The sequence below is a fragment of the Simochromis diagramma genome, unplaced genomic scaffold (assembly GCF_900408965.1).
Source record: "Simochromis diagramma unplaced genomic scaffold, fSimDia1.1 OVJJ01000483.1, whole genome shotgun sequence".
In the NCBI taxonomy this organism is placed as follows: Eukaryota; Metazoa; Chordata; class Actinopteri; order Cichliformes; family Cichlidae; genus Simochromis; species Simochromis diagramma.
The window spans coordinates 945,660-968,461 of NW_024386835.1; the positions used below are offsets into that span (position 1 = coordinate 945,660).

Genomic DNA, 22,802 nt, shown 5'->3' on the forward strand with positions numbered 1-22,802 from the left:
ATTTACAGGTTATGCTGTGACAAATTAGACTCCAACTTTTTATTACAGAATTCAAGCGATTACTGATCTTATATTACACAACACGACTATCTGTGTGTGTGTGTGTGTGTGTGTGTGTGTGTGTGTGTGTATGTATGTATATGTGTATATATATATATCTATATATATATATAGATATATATATATATATCTAAATCGATTTCAAACGAGACGTAAGTATGCACTGTAAACTCAAAGCTCAAAGTTGAGCTTTCAGAGTCTGATCATCGGTGACCACTTTTGGTCCTCTTCTGTCCCCTTTGATGTCCCGTCACTGGTCTCACTTAACTGGAAGCCTAAAGTGTTCACAAAAGACAGAGCAGAGTTGTCTGTGCTACATGCAGCATGCTTCTATAGAAACTCCACATGGATGGGAGAAGCGAGTGAAGCAGTGCTTTGTCACTTACGGCTAGCTGCGACCTGACTGCCTTTAACTGGAAGAAGACTCGGCCTCCTTCCTCGGGACACATCACCTTCAGCTCCTCTCTGGTCATGCCCAGAAGCGTAGCGCCGCTCACCACGCCGAGACAGCGTACAGTGCTGCAGGAGATAAATAACATGGATCTGTGTTTCTCACACTTTGGAAAACCTGCTTAGTGTGCAGCAGTACACACAGCTGTGTCTTTATATACCTGCAGATATAGCCAAGCTAAGTACCTCCCATGATTCACTATCTTGCAGAGCCGCTTTTAGCAACAAAAACATGAAGTGATCATTTTCTGTATGACTTTAACAGTCTCTCGTGTAATTATGGAGAACTTTTGGCCCACTCTTCTGTTAAGTTGTAGACATGTGTCCATGCACAGCTCTCTTAAAGTACCACCACAGCATTTCAGTCAGTTGCAGGTCTGGACTTTGGATCAACGCCTGTATTTTTTCACTTTCAGTGATTCTGTTGTAGATTTACTGCTGTGCTTGGGATCATTGTTGCATCACTCACTTTTAGCCAAACATGGTAGATGGCCTCACATTAGACTCTACAAATACTGTGGTACTCAAAAGATTTTGTGTCAGTTCAAAGACTGCATCATACCCAGGGCCTGTGGCTGCCAACAAAACCTAAATCATCACCCCTCCATCAACGTGCTGTCGGGTGGTATGAGGTGTTTCTTTTTTGTGCTGATATGCTGTGTTTGGCTTTTCCCAAATGTGGCCAAACATTTTGATCTCATCTGTCAAAAGGTCATTGTTACAGAAGTCTTGTAGTTTGTTCTTAGTGTAGCTTAGGCTTGGCAAACACAAACCATGCAGCCACGTTCTTTTTAGAGAGAAGAGGCTTTTTCCTGGCAATCCTTCCAAACAAGCCATAGTTGTTCAGTCTTTATGCTGTCAGGAACTTTTACATTTAACATGCTGAGAGTCTGAAAAGTGTGAGTCTTGGATTTTTTGCAGTTCCTCTGCATTGCATGGTCTGACCTTGGGTTGAAAAGTCTACTCCAGGGAAGATTGGAAAATCTTGAATGTTTTTCATTTTCGAAAAATCTTTCTCACTGTAGAGTGAAAGACTTCAAACTATTTGAAAATGAGATCATTGCTTATGTCTTGGCAATGCAAACTGCCAAGACTTCAGCTTTTATAGAGTTGCTCACACTTGCTGATGATCAGTACTTACTGCTTCTATAGAGATTAAGAGGGTAAAGGAGAACTCAGATTTTCACACGGTGCTTCTGCTTCTTGGATTAAATACATAATAACAGTGCAATCGGTAGCGTGGCTGAGCGGTCTAAGGTGCTGGATTAAGGCTCCAGTGTCTTTGAATCCCACCGCTGCCATGAATAGTTTTGGGGCTTGAGTAAGGTACCGTCTCTACACACTGCTCCCTGTGTGCTGGATTGGTAGCTGCCCACTGCTTACTGGTAGAATGGGTTAAATGCAGAGGACTAAGCAATTTCCTACAGGGTTAATAAAGTATACATTAATATGTCATGTTTTGTTGTTCAGCTAAGGTTGTTTTTAATATTTATACTTAACAGACTGAAAAAATGAATAAATAAAGCTGAAATGTATGAAAATTGCGATAATTTTGATAATTGATAACACTAATATTAATATGAAGGAGAACAGAGATGATTGCACATGTCACAGCAGGTTGATCATCCACATCTGAGACCATTTTTACTCTTTAACAGTTTGTCCACATTTGTCCCTCCCTGATATTTCAGCTGATCTTTCTGACCTTCATGTTTCTTTTTATGCAGACACTGGATAGTAAATGCCAGAAACTAACACCAAGGTCACCCGCACAGCCAATTCATTACATTAGGGAGTGAAGAATTCTGGTTGTACTCACATTTTACTGAAGCCCTTGTCTTCGAGCCAGGCTTTCACTTCGGCAGGCTTGGACCTCTTTGTTAGGACAGGTGAGGCCACAATTTCCTTTGAAAATGGAACGATAATGTATTATTACTTTAAGTGTAAAGTAGTATTACTTTAATTAAGTATGAAAATAAAAATGCACATACAGCTTGCTATATAGTTTAAACTATATGATTATTGGTTTTTGCTCATGTCCGTTCCTGTTTTATTTTGTAATTCCTGGTCTCTTTTACACAGTTGAAAGTTTTACTTCCTGTCTTTGTTGGGCTTTCTGCTTTGTTTTACACAAGTAAACATCAGATTAGAAGGGCAAAAACACTCAGCAGTGACTCATTACAAGTAATGTTTCTTGTATTTATAGCAAATTCCCAGTTTCCTGGAGTGTGGAATGAAACAGGAATGGGATCACTCCCATTAGCACCTGTGGCTTGGCAAAAGTCTAATCCTACACAAACATGCTTTTTATTTCTTATCATCTACGCTCGGAATAATTCAGTGTTTGTGTGTCTCTACAACACTGAGTTTAATGTGAACTGTAACGTGTTCGTGTCTGCTGAGTGGTAACCTCTTCATCAGGTTGGTGATCATTATCGCTCAGGATATTACTGGGGACAAAGCCTTCCTCCCCTCTGTCATTCCTCACTTTCCACCACTGCTTGGACTTGTCCAGCAGCTGTAGGCACAAATAAAGCAAATATGGAGGCAGTTAACAAAACAAATGCGAGTAGGGACAGAAAAATCGGATGAGTCACTTTGCTGATACCTGAACTGTTTCTCCTTTTCTCACGGTGAGCTCTCTTTGGTTTCTTGAAATGAAGTCAGACTTCACACGCACTTCTCGCAGTTTTGGCTCCACTGAGCTGGGAAAAAGTCAAAATCAAAAACACTCACTTTGCACTGAATCATTGACTCCTTTGTGTGTTCATGCGTACCCTGTAGGTTTCCAACTGGCATACGTCTGTGTGGAAGAAGAAAATAGCATTGATGTGAACTTCTGTGTTATTTATTTAAGTAACTAGAAGATACTTGAATGCTTCGTTTACCTGACTGGGCGCAGGTTGCCGATCCTCCTGCCTGGTCACAGGTTTACTGGGTGCAGGTTGTGGGCTCTTTGGTCTGGCCACAGATTTGGGTGCACTCCTCTGTCTGGTCAGAGGTGGAGTGGGGGGAGGCTCTGCAGTGACTTCAGGGGGCTGCCAGCCATCGAAGAACTGCGGGGTGTAGGTTGGGATGTCCTCATCATCTTCTGGCCACTGGGTACTGATAACAGTAAGAGTACATGTTTGATTGCCCTGCTGACATTTAACAGAACACTTTCTCAGCTGTAAACAAAAAGAAGTCAAAGTATAAGAGATGTCTTGTTACACCTGGGAATGTTCCAGGCATCTCCCAGAGACTGCCACAGCTCGTCCTCCTCCGTGGACGCCTCTTCACTCATGAGACGGATACACTGAGGCGTCAGCAACGGTGCAATAATGCTGGGCGGCAGAACCTCAGGACAGTGTGACACCACCTGATGAGGGCATTAACAATTAATAACAAATATAAGTCCAGTGGAATAGTGGTGTGCACAGCCCACCCTGAGCAGGTGGAAGGCTTGCTGAGATGACAGCAGAAGGTGTCTGTGCAGTTTAAAGTCCAGCCAGTGAGCAAATGAGAATCAAATCCCCAGTTAAGTTAATTCCCAGTGTTTAAACACTCATTAACAGTTCTTTATGTGACAGCATTTTTACAAAAGCCAAACGAAGAATATCAGCATGAACACCTCATAACAACTGTCAAGCACAGCGATGGAGGGGTGATGATCTGGGCTCGTTTGCAGCCACAGGACCTGGAAACCAGTCACTGAAGCAACCATGAACTGCAAAGTATTTTGAAGTCAAACATGAGGCCCTCTGTGTAACACTTCAAGCTTTCATTAAACTGGTTATAAGTAGGACCATGATCCCAAGCAGAGCAGCATATTTCAAACAGAACAGCTGTAAAAGAAAAGAATGGATGTGTTGCAACCTCCAAACTAACCCAACTGAAATGCTGTGGGGCGACCTTAAGAGAGCTGCGCATAAATAAAATGCCCACAACACTCAATTAACTGACACAACCCTGTAAAAAGGTGTGGGCCAGAATTTCATCACAGTGATGTGAGAGACTGATAAAGTCACAAAACAATTAGTGCTAAAAGTGGTTCTACAAGCTAATGAATCATGGGGTGCAGTCCTGTGAAAAAACATCTTTTTAACTACGTTTCACAGTCAGGGTGCTTCGGTTTTGAAATGACCTGTGTGAGGAGAGTCGGCTTTGAAGAAATGACTTTTAAAACCAATTTTGTTTTAGTCCTGCTTTTAAGCAGCTCTGTTATGCGTGATTTTTTAAATGTCCTTGTTATCTTTCCTCAGATTTCTTCCTCACTGCCCACTCTAGACTATCATTAATTTAATCCATTTATGTTTTCTGTTATATTTGTGATCGCGCACCTGCATGTGTGTGGGTGGGCGTATGTGTGAAGGTGGAAACAGTGCTGGGAAATTCTAAAGGTGATGCCAAAAACGTTTTTAATAGTCACTTACGAATTTTAACGAGGCAAAAAAGGAGCGGACAAATTCAGGAGCACTGGGATTGTTGATCTTTCCATTGAGCTCCCCCTGTCAAAGAAAGATGTCGCACATGCTGTATGTTACACAGGAACAACACACAGACCCACAGCATGATGATATTGTGTTAATGGAAAAGGGGAAACAAACCAGCAGGTTTAAGCCAAATTTAATTTTATGGAGGCATTCTTCAAATTCTTCTTGAGAGGGCATGCTGTCCATGACTGAAAAATAAAAAACAAACAATAAAGATAAATAATTAAATAAACATGCAGACATCACAGCTGCTAATATTTATTAGAATAAAATGTATTTTTATATAAATATAGAGCTTAAAGTAAAGGCAATACATTTGTTTAAATACAGATTATAGTCTTTGTCATTTCAGCCAGCCCACAGCAATCTACAGTTATGTAATGACCTATTGCAGCCTAGACCTGCAATAGGTCTAGGCTGGAGGTTTCTTCCTGTTAAAAGGGAGCTTTTCCTTCCCACTGTCGCCATAGTGCTTACTCATAGAGGGTCCTCTGATTGTTGGGGTTTTCTCTGTTTTCTCTGTATTTTTGTGGGGTCTTTACCTTACAATATGAAGCACGTTGAGGCAACTGTTGCTGTGATTTGGTGCTACATAAATAACACTTAATTGAATTAAACTGAATTGAGTTAAACCAGGCGCTGCTGGAAGCTGTGAATTTCACACAAAATGGGATTTTTTTTCAAGTGTGCTTTTAATTTTTTGCGTAAAATGACCTTTCCCCTTTTTCTTCTTCTTCTTCTTCGTCTTCTTCTTCTTTCCATTTTTAGCTTCTGCTGCAGCTAATTGTCCCATGAAGATTTCGATGTCCCTTAAAATATGATTCAACATATCCTGCAAGAAAGAAAAAAGCCACTGAAAAAAGAGGAATTTATTCATTTATTCTTCCCTTATCAGATGTTATTAAAGATGCTTTCTGATTTAAGCACGCAAAGAAGAAGCAAAATATACTTCTCCTAAAGAAAACTCACCACATTCCTGTCCAGCTCCGTGTATGAACGAGGTACGTCTTTACGCATGAAGGGCTCCTCATCATCCTCCTCATCTTCAGGCAGTAACATTTCAGGATCATGCAAATGGTCTTCTATACACACAACCACAAACAGATGAAAAAGAGGATGAATACGCCATCATCACACCAATAACAGTGCATCAGTACCACCATGTATGCTGTCACAACCTTACCATAGTCAGGCTCACTCCACTGCCACGCTGGTTCAGCTGCAGGCTCTGGCTCGCTGGGTTTAGGGATTACTGCAGGTTTCACTCCTTCATTTCTGATTTTTTTAAAAAAAGGTGAGATACAGTTTCACGAAGAAAACTTTAATAAAGATTAAAGTGTATGGACACAGAAATTTTACAGTACTTGATGCCTGAATTCTGTCCCTGGCGTGCCAGTGCTAGTGAGAGATGTTTTTCAACATAGTCGGCCTGTAAAAAAACAGAAGAAAGAATTAGAAAATCACTTGCCCTTTGCTTTCGCTTGATTTGAGTCATGATGGCAGCCATCTCGGCCGGTTTGCCCTCACCCTGACATCATCACACTGGAACATGAAGACAGTGTGGTTGCGTTTTTTCCTGGCCTGGACTGACACTGTGAGCAGAGAGTTAAACACCCCGGAGTTCAGCACAGCGGTGAACTCCTGGATGTCACTGAGAGGCATCGACTCCAGCTCGTCCTGAAAAAGCACAGTAGCAAAGTCATCACAGAGGATGTTGCGTTGTTGATTCACATGTTTTTATAGCTTCTATCATTGCAGGAGAAAAGCTTGAACATCATTAAACAGTACTGTGAAAACCTCTGGAGTCACAGCTCCATGTTTTTATGTTTTGCTAGAGAAACTGAAAATAGGTAAATGAATGTATTAAAATGTTTAAAAAAATAAATGGCTATAGAGTACAAAAGCCAAAAACAAAGTCTGCATGATTCTAATGAACTTGAAAATGAATATTTCACATGACCACATTTATTCTTCAACACAGTCTGAATTCTCTTTGTTTTCCTTTGGGGTTTTTTTTTAAGTAGTCTTCAGGAATAGTTCTTCATGAGTCACATTCAAAGCTCTTCTTTGGATGTTTCTGCCTTTTGTTCTGTTCTCTGTCAAAATAATCCTACACTGCTTCAATAATGTTGATGTTTGGGCTCTAGGCAGGCGATGACCGATAATGATCCGCAGTGAGTTTCTTATCCAGGTATGTTTTTACTTTATTGGTTAGTGTGTCCTAATAAATAAATAAATCCTAATAAATAAATAAGGTTTTAAATGGTTTTAAGGTGAAATGCTACTGGCAAATGTGCATTTTCCTCTTACTGACATACACGTGGTTGCCTCTCCATGTTATTAGCTCTGCCCAGAACTTTCAACCCGCCTGTATGACACATGACAGCGGGTCTGCATTTTACTATACTTTTGATATCAGACATTTATGCAAATTGGCACAAATTTAATGATAACTCATCCAATTAACTCATTCCAGTTTAAATAGACTTTTTGTAAGCTGCGCTGTGGTTGTTACCTTGTTTTCAATGTCTGTGAGCATCATTTTGGTGCCTTGCACCTCCAATTGCATGTTCTGACCCCACACATGACCCATCTCCTCCAGCAGGTTCAAACGGTCCACACAGTCTGTGATGTTTTTCAGGTCCTTCCCGTCCAGGTCACAGGTGAACAGGTGCTGCGGCACAGAAGGATTAAAACAGAAGTTTGACACTATCCAGAGACACGTACATTTGGATGTATAATAGAAAATGTTCTTAATACTCCACCTCCACCCTGCACTGAAAGTTGCCCATCATCTTGTTTATTGATGCTGCATACTCCTGCCTCTGCACTGCTGAAACACAAAGCAGGTCTTTATGGTCTTTGTTCTTCTTTTCACAAATACAATTAAAGGTGGAAGCATAATAATAATAATAATAATAATAATAACAACAATTGACAATTGAAATATTTAGGATGGAAAGGCAGCAATGACATAGTCAAATGATCAGTTGCATAAGGTCATAAAAGAAATAAATATCCAATAAGATAAATCAGAGTTATATATATGAAATTAAAACCTATTAGTACATTTAACAGCAATGTTTACTTACAGTAAATTGATTTTGCACTTGGCCTCGACATATTTGAGAGCCGTGATGGCGCTTCATCCATCGTGGAATAACCACTGTCACAGAAAAACAAAAACCCAAATATAAACCTTTGAACCTTTGAATAAAATAAATGAATAAAGCAATCAGCCAATTGATTGTTGCCCAGATAAAAAATTGCCAGAATACATACTTGGACTGGAGGGAGTCTGCATAGCTGCTGGTATCACAGCCAAAGGGGCTGTTATTCCTGAACATACTGACTGGACTCACCTGGAACATCACATGAATCATACACACGTCATACGTGAGTGGACTCACCCACCTGTATCTGAAATCAACCCATAAATCTTCCACTTTTACAGATTTATTGTGTTAAGTCTGAGCTAATTAGAGGAATGAAAATTAAATTAAAACGCGGAGAATTATAAACGGATCAAGAAATCAATCTTGTGGTAACACAGAAATGTGGTCGGTTACATCACAACTGCACACCTGCAGTGACACATGACCAAACACACTGAACACAACACACAAATATGATACAACTAAAACAACATGCACTGTACATCTAACATCTATCTATCTATCTACACATCAAAATAATTAAGGGAACACTTAAATCAGATCTTGATTAATGACATATGAAGAATACATGAGGTTCAAATCCTGACTGACATATGATGCGTAGTTGGTGGAAAAGTGGCGTAATGACAATCAGTGGAAATCAAAATCATTAAACCTTTAAAAGTTTGGATTCAAAACCACACCACGAATTCATTTACATAATTATTCAAGTTTTCCCTTATTCTTTAAATTTTATTTTGAAAAGCATGTTTTTAAATTATGTTGATAGCCGTGAATAAAGAGAAGAACTAAGTCCAACCTTTCAGCAGGCCTTCGCCGTACATCGTTCAGACAAACAATAAAGACATATTCAGTGTACCGCTGATATTGTCACCAGTTCTTACCTTTTGTTGTTAGTTCCTTATGCGTTGTTTTTGCTTCCAGTCAAACTCTGCTCATGTTTGAAACCCACACTCTGTCGATGTACGGCTTAGACTTCCTCATCAGAGAGAAGGACAAAGTCCGGATCTGTGGAAGAGCCACCTGGATGAGGGCGTGAGATCTTTAGTGGTATCCCGTTTGAGCAAAGGTTACCAGATATCGTGGAAATCCCCTCCCATCAATAAATGCTACAAAGAAAACTTGATCAGCATTTTGCATTCTTTCCATTTGTAAATATTAAGATAAGAGGACACTACTTAATTTATTATTCTTCCATATTGGTTCAATAGTCTGCTGTTATGTAATCTGTATATCTGTTGTATTCTCTATACATAAATACATTTGGGGCTAATGCTAAATGGGTACAAGTGAAACAAGGTTAAAAGAGAGAGAGAGAAGGAAATCTAAATACCGTTGTAGCACTTAAAGTCTCCCTTTTACGTCTCCTTCCTTTAGCTTTAAATGCCCTGTTATAAATGTTCAAAAAGGATTATGACACCATCTACCTGGCTTGTTGGTTTTTATGTCCTCTTAGCAGATATCACAAAGCCAAACATTAACCAGACACAGCGTGTCACAGCATCCAGTGTGAATGTATTTAGCTCAAATGATCTATGAAAACTTTACCAGATTGAGAATAATTTGTTCACCACATTTGCTTTGATTGCTTCTATACGACTGAGATCGCCCTTCCAGAAAGTAAACCGAGGAGCCTGCTGAACAGCAGGAAGTGGCTACTGTACCATGTCATTATTTTGGGATGGTTGTACTATAAACAATGTCTCATTAAAGTTTTGCTACTTTTTTATTGCCATTTTGCTGTATTTAAGAGGGAACTTTGCTCATTCAAGCCGCTGTAACTGGCAGAAGCTTTGCAGATTAAGATCTTCAAATCCAAAAATATGACAAATCATAAAAGCATGACGTTACACACCAGATTAAATGTATAAAAACCTGAAAAAAATGAGCTCTTTTGTCACTACCCAAAGCGGCAATATTATTCAAAAGTGTAATACCTATGTTGAGAAAACCCTTGAGTCATCCCTCATTTCCTTAGTTTTTATTTCCAAGGAGCCAGAACTTTTTTATGAGTGGTTTTGAGTGATAGTTCTCCAGGCTTTCTGGCGGTCTATCAAAGTTTTTCTTTAGAATTGGCTACTTTTCCACTCACTTTCAGTTCAGTCCTTGTTTGTGATCATTATCAGAAGAATGTTTTTGTTTGCAACGCTAATTAAGAATGACCTATGAGTCATTCAAACATTAAAAAGGCTCCTGAGTCAAGGGATGAATCGGTGTTGGGTCTACACATAACAGACAACTTGGCAAAGGACCCGATTGTGTCTTTAGGCACTTTGTTATAAACAGCCTGAGACAAAAACATATAATTCTTTCCTAGAGGTGCTGTTTGCCCTGAGGCAAGGCAGATAACTGCTTAGAACCTCAAGCCAGTGAAATGCCTCCAAGTGCTGACAGACTTCAAACAACAAAAATGGCATTAAAAAAGCAGACATGGAAAATGCTGAGTGGCTCACAATTGGTCATGGATTGGAGCTAAACATTATTGAAGCAATGTGGGATCCTGTTGACAGAGAACAGAACAAAAGGCTATCAACATCCAAATAAGAGCTTTGAATGTCCTTCAAATTGATATTCTGACGAATATCAACATTTTCTCAGTCGAAGAAATAAAAAAATGAGCGCTGGAAATTGACCACCTCCAAAATAAAGAGGATACACTGATCAGAGGCTCTGGCTGGAGGAACAGATGTTTGTCAGATTAACAGTTTAATTCATCACTGTCACATAGATTTGTGATACATTAAATTTTACATAATTTTTTAAAGGTTTCTAAGTGTAAGTGACTCAACAGACGTTCAGTGCCTGCTCTGTGACTTTAACACTACAGTATGTTGTGCTGATCTCATGCTTGCTGTTGTTTAACTAAACCACTGGAGGTCAGCTGTGTTTCATTGAGCACATTTATCATTTCTGGGAAGCTGATTTGCAATTAACTCAAATATCTCTCAACCTCCAGAATCAACAGCAAAAATAAAAGTTTTAACAAAGTCTGTTTTTTTATGAGCAGACATTCACATACCAGCCAGTTCACTGGAGACACCTGTTCATCTTCTTGTTAACATTAACATGTAATCAGCACATCACATGGCGGACACCCCATGCAATGAGATATTTACACATGATCACGATAACATGCTGAAGTTCACACTGAATATCAGAATAGGTTGAAAAAGGTGATTTAATAGATATGTATGTATATACTGTGAACACCATACAGATGCAATTTGAAAAATTTGAATATCATGCAAAACTTCATTTATTTCAGTAGCTAAACTTAAAAGGTGAAAAAAAAATATGATATTGATTGGCAAAGAGAGATATTTCAAACCTTTATTTGTTATGATTTTGATGACTATGGCTTACAGCTTATGAAAACTCCAAATTCAAAAGCTCAGAAAATGTAAATATTGTGAAAAGGTTCAATATTGTAGGCTCAAAGTGTCACACTCTAATCAGCTAATTAATCCAAAACACCTGCAAAGGGTTCCTGAGCCTTTAAATGGTCTCTCAGTCTGGTTCAGTGGGAAGACTGCTGACCAGAAAAACCATCATTGACACCCTCCATAAGAAGGGAAAGCCCCAAAAGGTAGTGATGGGCAGATGAAGCTTCATGAAGCACTGAAGCTTTTCATCCAATTGGTTCACCCCAGCGCAAAGCTTCTTGAAGCTTCATTTGCTCTAGTAGGACATCTACTGGACGTAAAAATATTAGTTGGCATGAATTTGAAGAGTGTGGCCTTTTGCACACAGCCTGTAAATGTCAACAACAAAAGGAGTGTGTAAAACATCTATATTGTATTGATGGCAGTATACTATGTATATTTATACTGGCAGTATGGAAAATGATCATTTGGAAATGCTTAAAATGGAAATGATCATTTACTGGGAGGTGAGGTGTGGTTGGGGTGTGGACAGTGTTTGTGCTTTTGTAACGTTGAGGTATGGACAGCTACACACTGAGGCCTCAGTCCTGCCCATATTTTATTCAGTAAAAACTAAATTTTCACTGCTTTTATAACCTTTAGTGGGGAGAACATAGCTAGGATTTAATGATTTAACAAATCTTTTGAATCCTTTGTCCTCCACAGTGCTAAATGGCTGTGAGTCCTCAATCACCATGCTAACCAGGTCTTCATCTATTTGAGATTGTTCTCCTGAGGAAAGACAATAAAGACAAAGCACAAATATAAATATCACACACGTAACTTATTACAGCTGTATAATATTGTTATATCATTTAGTAACATTACTGCATGCTATATTATCATTGCATTTGATGGCTCACCTGGTCTTGCTCCACAATCGGTGTTCCCCTTATTCTCATGCAAAGCTCTGTAGTGCCTAAGCATGGATGAGGTGTTGTTATATCCCAGCTCCCTGGCACATAGCAAACACTTCACCTTGTACAAAAGTAAAGCCGCTTAACATAAATTGTATTGCACCATCAGTATTATGAAAATACATCTTCTGTAGAAATTTACATACCTTGTTGGGAGGAATAAAATCAAAATGTTCCCACACAGGGGAGGACATCCTCCTCTTCTTAGCTGGCTCCATTCTCTCCTGACTTTCTCTCCTCACTCTCATAAACCTCCAAACTGTCTCCAAACTCTCACTAACCGCAACTCTCCATCAAACACCCACATTTTGAATGAAGTCTGAGGGGTTTCTATCGCTGTCATATCTCGCGGCAAAGTTCGAACCACTTCATGAACCAGTCACGTGGTAAAGCCGGGCAGCGAGGCTTCGGACGTCATCATTTTCAGCTCCTCCCATAAATGAAGCAAGCCTCGCGGAAACGCCCCCTCCATTACTCGACACAAGCTTCGAAGCCTCGATACAGAACGTCACATCACTACCAAAAGGTAATTGCAAAATAATCTGGATGTTTCCAAAGTGCTGTATCAAAGCACATTAATAGAAAGTTATGTGGAAGGGAAAAGTGTGGAAGAACTGAACAACAAATATCAAAAGCATCTTACCTGGGATAAAGAAAAAAAGAGCTGGTCTGTTGCTCAGTGGTCCAAAGTCCTCTTTTCTGATGAGAGCAAATTTTGCATCTCATTTGGAAACCAAGGTCTCAGAGTCTGGAGGAAGAATGGAGAGGCACACAATCCAGTGTGTATTTTCCAGTCTGTGTTGATTTGGGGAGCCCTGTCATCTGGCTGGTGCTGATCCACTGTGATTTATTAAGTCCAGAGTCAACGCAGCCGTCTACCAGGACATTTTGGAGTACTTCATGCTTCCTTCCGCAGACGAGCTTTATGGAGATGCTGACTTAATTTTCCACCAGGACTTGGCACCTGCCCACACTGCCAAAAGTACCAAAACCTGGTTCAATGACCATTGGATTACTATGCTTGATTGGCCAGCAAACTCATCTGACCTGAACCCTATAGGGGCACTGCCAAGAGAAAGATGAGAGACATGAGACTGAACAATGTAGAAGAGCTGACGGCCGCTATTGAAGCATCCTGGTCTTCCATAACACCTCAGCAGTACCACAGGCTGATAGCATCCATGCCATGCTGCATTGATGCAGTAATTCATGCAAAAGGGGCCCAAACAAAGTACTGAGTACATATGCATGACCTCTTCAGAGGTCTGTGAGGATCTATGCTCACTGTACTCACAGTCCACAGATCCAAATCCAACAGAGCACGGTTGGGATGTGACAGAGCAGGAGATCCATATCGTTGATGTGCAGCTGACACATCTGCAGCAGCCGAGTGATGACATCATGGAACTAATAAAGTGCATTTTACTCTTATGGCTCAAAGACGAGCATAATTTGTATTTTTGAAAGGATTTCACACAAATTCACAGTCACGCTTTTATTGATAAAATAAACATGCGATCACAGGCTAAATACAGTTACGTTCAACAAGCCATAAAACAATTCAGACCCAAAGTGCAGCAGCAGCATCCATTTCAGAACAAACCCATTACTCAGTATTGTTTAGTACAATGAAACAAAAGATATGGAAACTATCCTATAAGAGTAAATAGAAAAATCACAGAAACTATGGGCCAGCTGACCACGAAACTCATACATACAAAAAAAGATTTTTTTTCCACACCGATCTCAAGTAGCTGGGCACCACTGAACTGTGTAGTCATGCATGAACTGTAGAAAAATCTATTAATCCAAACTTTAATTCACATTTATCTATTTTTCCAAAATCTATAAATCTCGTGCTAAACACGTAGCTTCAAAATATTTAAACTGAAAACCATAAAAAGCATTCTGCCCCTCATGAATGGCAGGCTCTAGGACCCTTTCAGGATAAATAAGGCACAGCGTGATATCTGTAACTCATTAACTCTGTTAAATGTTGTCTTGCAACAAGCAGGACTTTGGCCAGTGAAGCCACAGCATCGGTCTGTGGTTTCTGCAGATATTGAGTAATGCAGGCTTCAAGGCACGACTTTTATATAGAGAAAAGCACAAACACGGCACATTTATACTAGAGAAAATTTGAAAAGGGTATAAATCCTACAGTATTGAGTACACTTCTGAATATGATTGTAAGCAGTTCCCTGCTTACAGTAGCTAACCATCAGATGAAGTGTAGTGTCAAATACATAGATAAACACCGATGAGACACAACATTAAAACCACTGACAGCTGATGTGAATGGCATCTTTGCTACAATGCAACAGTCTGCTGGGAATCATTCAGCCCGTTCATCTTACTTTGACGTGTACCTCCCCCCTAAAGGTTGTTCTATACACAATACTACATTACTTTGGCAATGACTCAGTGGAAAGTGCTTAAAAACCACTCGAGTAACTTTAAAGAGCCCATGGAGTTGACACAGGACACAAAGAACGCAGTTCCAACATCCCAGGACACACCCAGACATCGCCTGTACATTTCCCAACGAGCAAGAGCTGTTTACGTGGCACAACAGAGACCTACACTGTACATAAGGCATGTGGTTTTAATGTTGTGGCTGATCGGTGATTATTAGTTCACAGGTTTACGTGTTTCACTGACTCTGCAGTGCCGGGGGGATGTTCAGGGCTGAGCCAGGCGGCAACGCCCAGTTTTCCGGGCCCTGGTGGGTCTGTAGCAGGCAGTAAAGCTGCTTTAGGTGGGTCACAATGTTATCCTTGATGTCTGGGATGGAAATCTGGAGGCGGATGCTGCCGCTGTCAAGTGACCGCGTGTTGTCGCTAGAAAACATCTCGCTTATCATTCGGGCCACCACTGGAATGACCTGCAGGGTGAAAGAGGGCCGTTAAGTGTTGGGAAAAGACACTTTGCAAGCTTATTTGTTTAAAAATTCCAAGATAGAACACTTATCATCTTTGGTTTCTTAAGATTCTTTAAACTTTTGGCTGTCATTTTTTATGACTTAGTGACATTTTATAGGCAAAAAGACTCAAAAATTATTTCTGCGTGCTGCGATGACACGACTCCATCATCCTTTGATGACCATTAAATTATGTTACACATTTCTTTACCTGGACCATGATAAGTTTCCTCTCCTTGGGTCTTCCATCTGGCCACTCCTCCCCGAAACACAGATTGATCTCATAGTCAGGAGTGCTTGGTGCCTGGCCACGCTGTTGAGCTATCACACCTGCACAGCAAACAAAAAAAGATATATTTATAAAAAAATGCTTTTCCACAGGTGCTCAAACTCATTTTACATTGCAGGCCACACCTGCCCACCTTGATCTTAAGGCATGGGCCAAACTGCTGAAACTCCCATTTTTGTCAGTGTAAAGATGTTTAACTACACATTGTATCTCATTTATTAAAAAGAAGTGACATTAATACATACCAGCGAGAAAAGACTCAAGACAGAACAGTTTGACCTTCCTCTGCCGCTCTATGAGATTCGGAGCAGCTGGATTTGGAGCGCAGGGGCCAGACCAGTACACCTTGCACTGACAGAGACGGACTGCGTAGATATCGTGGCCGCTGACCTCCAGGATCAGACCTCTGTCCATCACGTCCAGAAGGCGGTTAGTGAAGACCCTCTGCTTGTCATTGGTGATGTGCTCCGTGGTCGGAAAGCGTAGCTGTTCCAGGTTCACTGGGCCGAACAGCTCTTCCTGATTGACCATGGGCCCGAGGTCTCCGTAGAACAGCCTGCAGCCTAGCGGGTTGCTGACTGTCGCTGTAGGACACATCTCCTTCCCTCTGTAAAGAAACTGCACCTCCAAGTCTGTCACTGGGTCAGAGATGAAGGTGGAAGCGTGTTAAAAAGGAAAATGCAATAAAACTATATTTTAGGTAAAAACAGAAAAAGAACTAAGCTTAATTTTTGAAAAAGGAGAGGTCACAGAGAAGCAGAAACTTCAATTTTACGACCATGGTGCACATACTGGACACATATTCTCAATTAATTAATAAAAAGTTCTGTTTATTTAAAAACAACAACAGGAATAGTGACATCTTCAAGCTTAAAGCAGAGGAGTTGAAACTATCTTTTTATAAAACCAGCAAGTATTGCTGTCTAGAGAAGAGGTTTTCTGATGTTATATTTTCCTAATTTAAACCAATCAAATGTCACGAAGTTCAACTGCACTTGGGGAGCTACAGCAGGTATCCCCTACACCTCAGCCTGCCACAACAAAAAGCTCAAATTGTTATTTTAAATTGAAGTCTGCCAAGCAAGCAGGTGCAAGACTCGTGTCTTAGCAACAGTTCACACTCACTTGGAAGGGAACTGATCCACATTTCGGGAGAGGCAAACAAGCCGTCGGGCAGGGGAGGGGGCTGCAAAGACGGATCGGGCAGAGTAACTGGGGGCATGTCGTGTGTCGTTTGCTGCATCTCCACATCCACGGGCTCCTCTTTAGGCCAGGGTTTAACAGGCTCCTCTTTGGGCCAGACCTCGTTTGATGGGGGACAGCTGGGAGGCTGCATGGATGACTCAGAACCCATCGGAGACCACATAATGAGAGGAGAGGGGGTGCCTACACGAAGAAAATAATTCATTTACTGTTAATAAGCAATCAAACTGGACATTGCAGAAACAGGTGTAATGTTTTTAGACAAAGCCATTCACCATTAGATGGGTATGGAGGCAGAGACTCTGGAGTATCTGGAATATCTTCCTCAAGACCATCATCATCCCCGGGTGTCCAGGGGCCAGCATCTGAAGAGCCTGCGGAGTGAGGGAGGTGGCAAATACTGCAAAATTAAAGATGAACGAAGAAAGACGAGAGCGAGCCGCATTAAAGAACTCTCATTTACCGTGGTTGCTGAGGGGCTGGGGGATGTCACAGACATCATATATCTTCCAAGGATTCATGGGGATCTCTTTGGTGCCGTCATAGACGAGGTTGAATTCTCTGCTTTTGTTCAGGGCACATCGAAGCTGAGCTTTCCACTTTGCAGGATCAGGTTCGTCAACTCCCTCCTGGAACTTTCCGGTCTCCACAGCCCATGCCTGGGGGAATATTTAGACCAAATGAAGGGATCAGTATCACACAGTTATTTTAATTTCTATTTATGCACAGTATGCACTCACTTTAAAAATAAATAAAACCAGTGTTCTTTATTTACTGAGTGATGCTGGGTCAGCATGTTTGTCAGGAAACAGCTGTATAATGTATTCACAGCTATGTCAGAATGAAAAGACTCAAGCCCAGAGGCTCAATTTTTCACGAGGTACACACACCTCGTCACAACAAAGTTTATGCTGATCAAATTCTGTTTTCTTTTCTTTAAAAAAAAGTTTACTTATTTATTTTTTTTAAGAAAAGAAAACAACCTCATGAGCCACAACCTTTTCCCTTTATGCCTCTCCTGTTTAATTTGGTAGGTTTACAGAAGAACAATAAAATAAAACACCTACATAAAATTTCATTCAACAGGACCCAGAGAAACAAAATATAACTGGGCTGCAAAGCCAGACGTTTTATTAAAAGTCCTACTTATTATTATTATTATTATTATTATTATTATTAGAGGGTATTTTTTTAAAAGGATATTAACCAGGAATGAATTAGCATAACCCCTGCTTAAACCTCCTCACTGTCTCTGCAGAAGTACAAGTTCTGATCAGGTATAAGGAATAAAGTCACACACACAGGCAGACACCCCTCTTTTAGTGAATCTTTACCTTAAAGATGGTGTCCTCATCCTCGTGCTGGGGTGTGTGCCGTGTGGCGTGTTTCCATGGGATCCTGAAGCGCATGTTCTCACGGTCAAGCCACGTCAATCCCGGGTATCGCCCGCTTTCCACCTGCGCGACCAGCCAGGGCTTCAGGCGGACACGCCGAGGGGTGACTGCCATCCTCACTGCCGAGAAAACCCAAGTGAAATCAGTCCACCCTCAGAAGTCTTAATAACCCCCCCACACACCCCCATGATCTTTAGCGCACCCCACGGCAAACTACGCTGCAGCACTTATCAGGGGGAAACAAACATTTTAGAGCTGCTGGACTTCAGCTCTGGCAGACGGAGCGACCTTTCAGTTGTTTGCCAGATTACTTACAGACTAGGCCTCGTATGACGATTTTGCACGGTGTGTTTAAATAATATGTGAAGTGCAGTATCTGTGTGTCAGTCCAATCCAGTCCAAAAATCAAACACCCGACGCAAGCAAACACGAAAACAAAAGACGACACACATACCTGTGGGCAAAGCAGGAAGTTGGAGATCTCGTCGGCCTGTTAACCAGCAGCTGGAAATAACAGCGCTTCGGTGGTTCCAAACTCCCCACCAATCTCCCCTCGAAGCGAACTCACCGATTACCGGTTCCACGAAAGGCGACTAATAACAACGACAGGCGGAGAGCTGGAGCTCAGAATGGCTGATGTTCGTCACTCCTTTGGTCCTTCCCTTTCCACACCGAAACTCAGGTAGAAGTGTGACGTCACACCGGCGGCACACCTTTTCTGAGCAGCTGGGTGATCGTTTTTCACCAAGCATGTGGACAGGGCACTTTATTTTTCCACGAATATCTCAGCTTATCTCGACGAGAACGACATTTTTTATTTTTGTCCTTTAGGAATTTATTTGATCAGATTCGTAATTTGGATACTCTACATTCCTTTTGATATTTATTTATAATATATCAATAAATAAATAGAACGAGATACACCGTGCTTTTTGGGACAATTAATATTAAGAGCTTTTTTGGCGGGGGGTAAAGCTGGCCTTTTTGAGAACACTTAAACTAATTGTGTCCTGTCAGCTTTACATGCTTATTTTTTATACTCACACACTTGCTTTGTTTGGCTAAGAAAAGCGCGACCGGTGTGACATGACTCAGCTGGCAGGAAAAAGAGGCGTTTCGACGAAAAAAAACAAAACAAAACAATGCACACTATGAGTTTGCTCCAGACAAGTGGACGGTTGATGATGATCCTATCACCATTAGGAGCCAAAAACAGGCCGACAATAACAAACCACTCCCTGAAACCGCTCATGGACTGCAGAAAGCGTGTCACTTGGCCCGCTTTTGTGATTTTTCCCGGTGTTGGCACAGCATGCATCATGTGCTTGTTGCTTCCTGTGTGATGCTAATTGTGGGGTTTTTTTTTGTTTTCTTTTGCTTGGGGCGATAGGGTCAGTTTACTGCCAACTGCCTGCAGTATCACCACGATCTGTCTGATCCAGTGCGGTTAACAGATGTTTCCAGTTTCTCCCAACATAAATGTGACCTTAGGGGCTGCAAAGGGTTTAATAGATGATTTCATAGATAAAATAGTGGGAGGCACTCCAAGAACTGAGATACAAGCAAAAGTCATGCGCAATCACTCATTTCTTTATATGTAGAAGTGGAAATTGGGAATAGATGCAGCAATGTGTTCTAAATTGTACCTTTAGCTACTTAGTTACTAGCAGCCTGCTGCAAAAACACATAATTTGTTCCAATTTCTTTAGTTGAATCTATAAAAAAATGCCAACAATAAAAAAACAACAACAACTATCTACATCAGATGAACAGTACCTGAAAGTCATGTCCACAAGAAATAAGTAAAAAAAAAAAAAAAGACATGACGGAGGGATGAATTTGACTCTTCAGTTGATCCGTCTACTGTTCACTGAAATCCAAATTACACAAGAACTGGAATTCAGTGAAAGTCAGTGGCAACAGCTGTTATGATGTGAGGAATCCAAATTTGAAATTCTTGGTTCAAATCATGTTGAGTGTGGGTATGGTGTTAGGAGAAAGGTACAACAGTTCTGAAGACTAGTTAAAAATTACAAAACAGCTTGGGTAAGAGAGGGTGTTCATACGAAAATCATCATGAGTTATAACAATGACAAACCCTGGTTTACTCCTAAACTCAAAAAGCTGTGGCTGGAAAAGAGAAAGGCGTTCAGAAGCGGAGACAGGGACTGCCACAGAGAGGCCAAGTACAGGTTCACTAAAGAAGTGGACAGTGGCTAAACATCAGCACTCTGAGAAGATGCAGCAGCAGATCTCAGAGAATGACTCGGCCTCTGTGTGGAATGTTTTAGGAATATCACAAACTACAAGCCTAAAACCCCCACTCCACTGATGACTTGCTCTTAGCCAACACCCTTACGACTTTTACTGCGTTTTGACGAGCCATCAGGCAGCCTTCACACCTCCAACGGCCCAACAATAGAGGCACTTTGAGACACTAATTCCCCAACCTCTCCCCCCTCCATAGAGCCATCACCACCTTCAAATGTTCACCTACACAACCCCCCTCCTCACCCCACACAAAAGAGGATTTCACACCACCTCCTCCCACCACAACTCTTCATATTCATGAAGCAGATGTGAGGAAGCAGTTTAAGAGCTGAATGCTCGAAAAGCTCCCGGCCCAGACGGTGTGTCTCCTGCCACCCTCAGACACTGTGCAAACGAGCTGGCCCCAGTGTTTTCTGGCATTTTCAACTCCTCACTGCAGGCATGTCATGTGCCTGCCTGCTTCAAGTCCTCAACCATAATCCCTGTCCCCAAGAAACCTAGGATCACTGGACTAAATGACTACAGACCCGTGGCTCTGACATCTGTGGTCATGAAGTCATTTGAGCGCCTAGTTCTCTCCCATCTCAAGACCCTCACGGCCCCCCTCCTGGACCCCCTGCAGTTTGCATACAGAGCCAACAGGTCTGTAGATGACGCCATCAACATGGCCCTACACTTCATCCTGCAGCATCTGGACTCCCCAGGAACCTACGCCAGGATCCTGTTTGTGGACTTCAGCTCTGCCTTCAACACCATCCTTCCAGACCATCTCCGAGGCAAGCTTTCCCAGATGAATGTGCCTGATCCCATCTGCCGGTGGATCACTGACTTCCTGACGGACAGGAAGCAGCATGTGAGGCTGGGAAAGAATGTCTCGGACTCCCGGACCATCAGCACCAGCTCCCCTCAGGGCTGTGTTCTTTCTCCCCTGCTCTTCTCCCTGTACACCAACTGCTGCACCTCCACCCACCAGTCTGTCAAGCTAATCAAGTTTGCAGATGACACACCGTTATTGGGCTCATCTCGGACGGGGATGAGTCTGCCTACAGGAGGGAGGTTGAACGTCTGGTGTCTTGGTGCAGCCACAACAACCTGGTGCTGAATGCCCAGAAGACAGTGGAGATTATTGTGGACTTCAGGAAGCACACAGCCCCACTCCCCCCATCATCCTGACTGACACCCCCATCACCTCTGTGGACTCATTCCGCTTCCTGGGTACCACCATCACTCAGGACCTGAAGTGGGAGCCCACCATCACCTCCGTCATCAAGAAAGCCCAGCAGAGGATGTACTTCCTGAGGCAGCTGAAGAAATTCAACCTGCCAACAGGGACGATGATGCAATTCTACACTGCAATCATCGAGTCCATCCTCACCTCCTCCATCACCGTGTGGTACGCTGGAGCCACTATCAGGGACAAACAGAGACTGCAGCGTGTTTGTGCTCTGCTGAGAAGGTGATTGGCTGCAGACTCCCATCTCTGCAGGACCTGTACACCTCCAGGACACTGCGGCGTGCAGCTCGGATCTCAGCTGACCCTTCTCACCCTGGACACAGTCTGTTTGACCTGCTCCCCTCAGGCAGGAGGCTCCGGTCCATTCGCACCAGAACCTCTCGCCATAAGAACAGTTTCTTCCCCTCTGCTGTTGGACACATGAACAATAAACGTACGACTGTCCCCACCACTAACTCATGACCCTACGCTGTGTTCACTGCATGATTCCATGTTTTGGCACTGATCACCACCTGCACTCATGTATATATCTTTCTACGTAGCACTCTTAATTCTTATTCTCATGTATATATCTCATGTATATCTCATGCATATATCTTTCTACGTAGCACTTTTAATTCTTATTCTTACTTTTATTTTTTCATGTCTATTTAAGCGCAATTTATGACAGCATGTTTGCACTGAAGCACCGCAGCAATTTCCTAATGTTGTAAACCTGCTCAACATTTGGCAATAAAACCCATTCTGATTCTGATTCTGATTCTGATGCCAAATACTGACTTCCAAGCTTCAGAGAACTGTCCAAATTCATTTTTGCCTTAGATACTGTTTTTCCAATGTATGTTTGCATGTTTCAATGAAATGCTGCATTTTTCTGCATGTCGGATAATAGATTTAACAAAAACACTGGCCGGAGTATGTGTGAGTAAAATGCAATGGAAATATATTAAATAAAATGTTTATTCATTCACATAAATAATCATTAAGGACATCC

General features: G+C 41.7%; 2 protein-coding genes across 3 annotated transcripts; both read right to left on the reverse strand.

Annotated features, from left to right (window-relative positions):
* Positions 1-80: 80 nt before the first annotated feature.
* Positions 81-9,245, reverse strand: eps8l3a (EPS8-like 3a). Of its 2 annotated transcripts, none has more exons than XM_040028681.1 (20): positions 9,043-9,245; positions 8,265-8,344; positions 8,075-8,148; positions 7,748-7,812; positions 7,498-7,656; positions 6,510-6,659; positions 6,347-6,411; positions 6,166-6,257; positions 5,952-6,064; positions 5,697-5,814; positions 5,097-5,170; positions 4,923-4,997; positions 3,723-3,868; positions 3,399-3,615; positions 3,288-3,313; positions 3,119-3,215; positions 2,921-3,028; positions 2,330-2,415; positions 447-579; positions 81-335 (listed from the first exon to the last, which is right to left on the reverse strand). In XM_040028681.1, the coding sequence occupies exons 2-20, from the start codon at positions 8,327-8,329 to the stop codon at positions 324-326; spliced, it is 1,875 nt and encodes a 624-aa protein (XP_039884615.1). In that variant the 5' UTR covers positions 8,330-8,344; positions 9,043-9,245; the 3' UTR covers positions 81-323. The 2 variants fall into 2 exon arrangements, with proteins under 2 accessions (XP_039884615.1, XP_039884614.1); XM_040028680.1 differs by having other exon boundaries at positions 7,748-7,815.
* A 4,732-nt stretch (positions 9,246-13,977) lies between these two features.
* Positions 13,978-19,002, reverse strand: irf6 (interferon regulatory factor 6). The gene is made up of 8 exons (XM_040028682.1): positions 18,758-19,002; positions 18,244-18,422; positions 17,373-17,568; positions 17,185-17,283; positions 16,832-17,092; positions 15,952-16,344; positions 15,629-15,747; positions 13,978-15,381 (listed from the first exon to the last, which is right to left on the reverse strand). The coding sequence occupies exons 2-8, from the start codon at positions 18,415-18,417 to the stop codon at positions 15,151-15,153; spliced, it is 1,473 nt and encodes a 490-aa protein (XP_039884616.1). The 5' UTR covers positions 18,418-18,422; positions 18,758-19,002; the 3' UTR covers positions 13,978-15,150.
* Positions 19,003-22,802: the final 3,800 nt, after the last annotated feature.

Coding starts and splice junctions, on each gene's coding strand:
- irf6 (XM_040028682.1), bottom strand. CDS start 18,417: ATGGCAGTCACCCCTCGGCGTGTCCGCCTGAAGCCCTGGCTGGTCGCG. Junction 17,093..17,184: donor GCCTCCATACCCATCTAATG/GTGAATGGCTTT, acceptor TTCTTCGTGTAG/GCACCCCCTCTCCTCTCATT. Junction 15,382..15,628: donor GGAAACTTATCATGGTCCAG/GTAAAGAAATGT, acceptor TTCACCCTGCAG/GTCATTCCAGTGGTGGCCCG.
- eps8l3a (XM_040028680.1), bottom strand. CDS start 8,329: ATGTTCAGGAATAACAGCCCCTTTGGCTGTGATACCAGCAGCTATGCA. Junction 6,412..6,509: donor TCCAGTGTGATGATGTCAGG/GTGAGGGCAAAC, acceptor GTTTTTTTACAG/GCCGACTATGTTGAAAAACA. Junction 6,258..6,346: donor GGACAGAATTCAGGCATCAA/GTACTGTAAAAT, acceptor TAAAAAAATCAG/AAATGAAGGAGTGAAACCTG.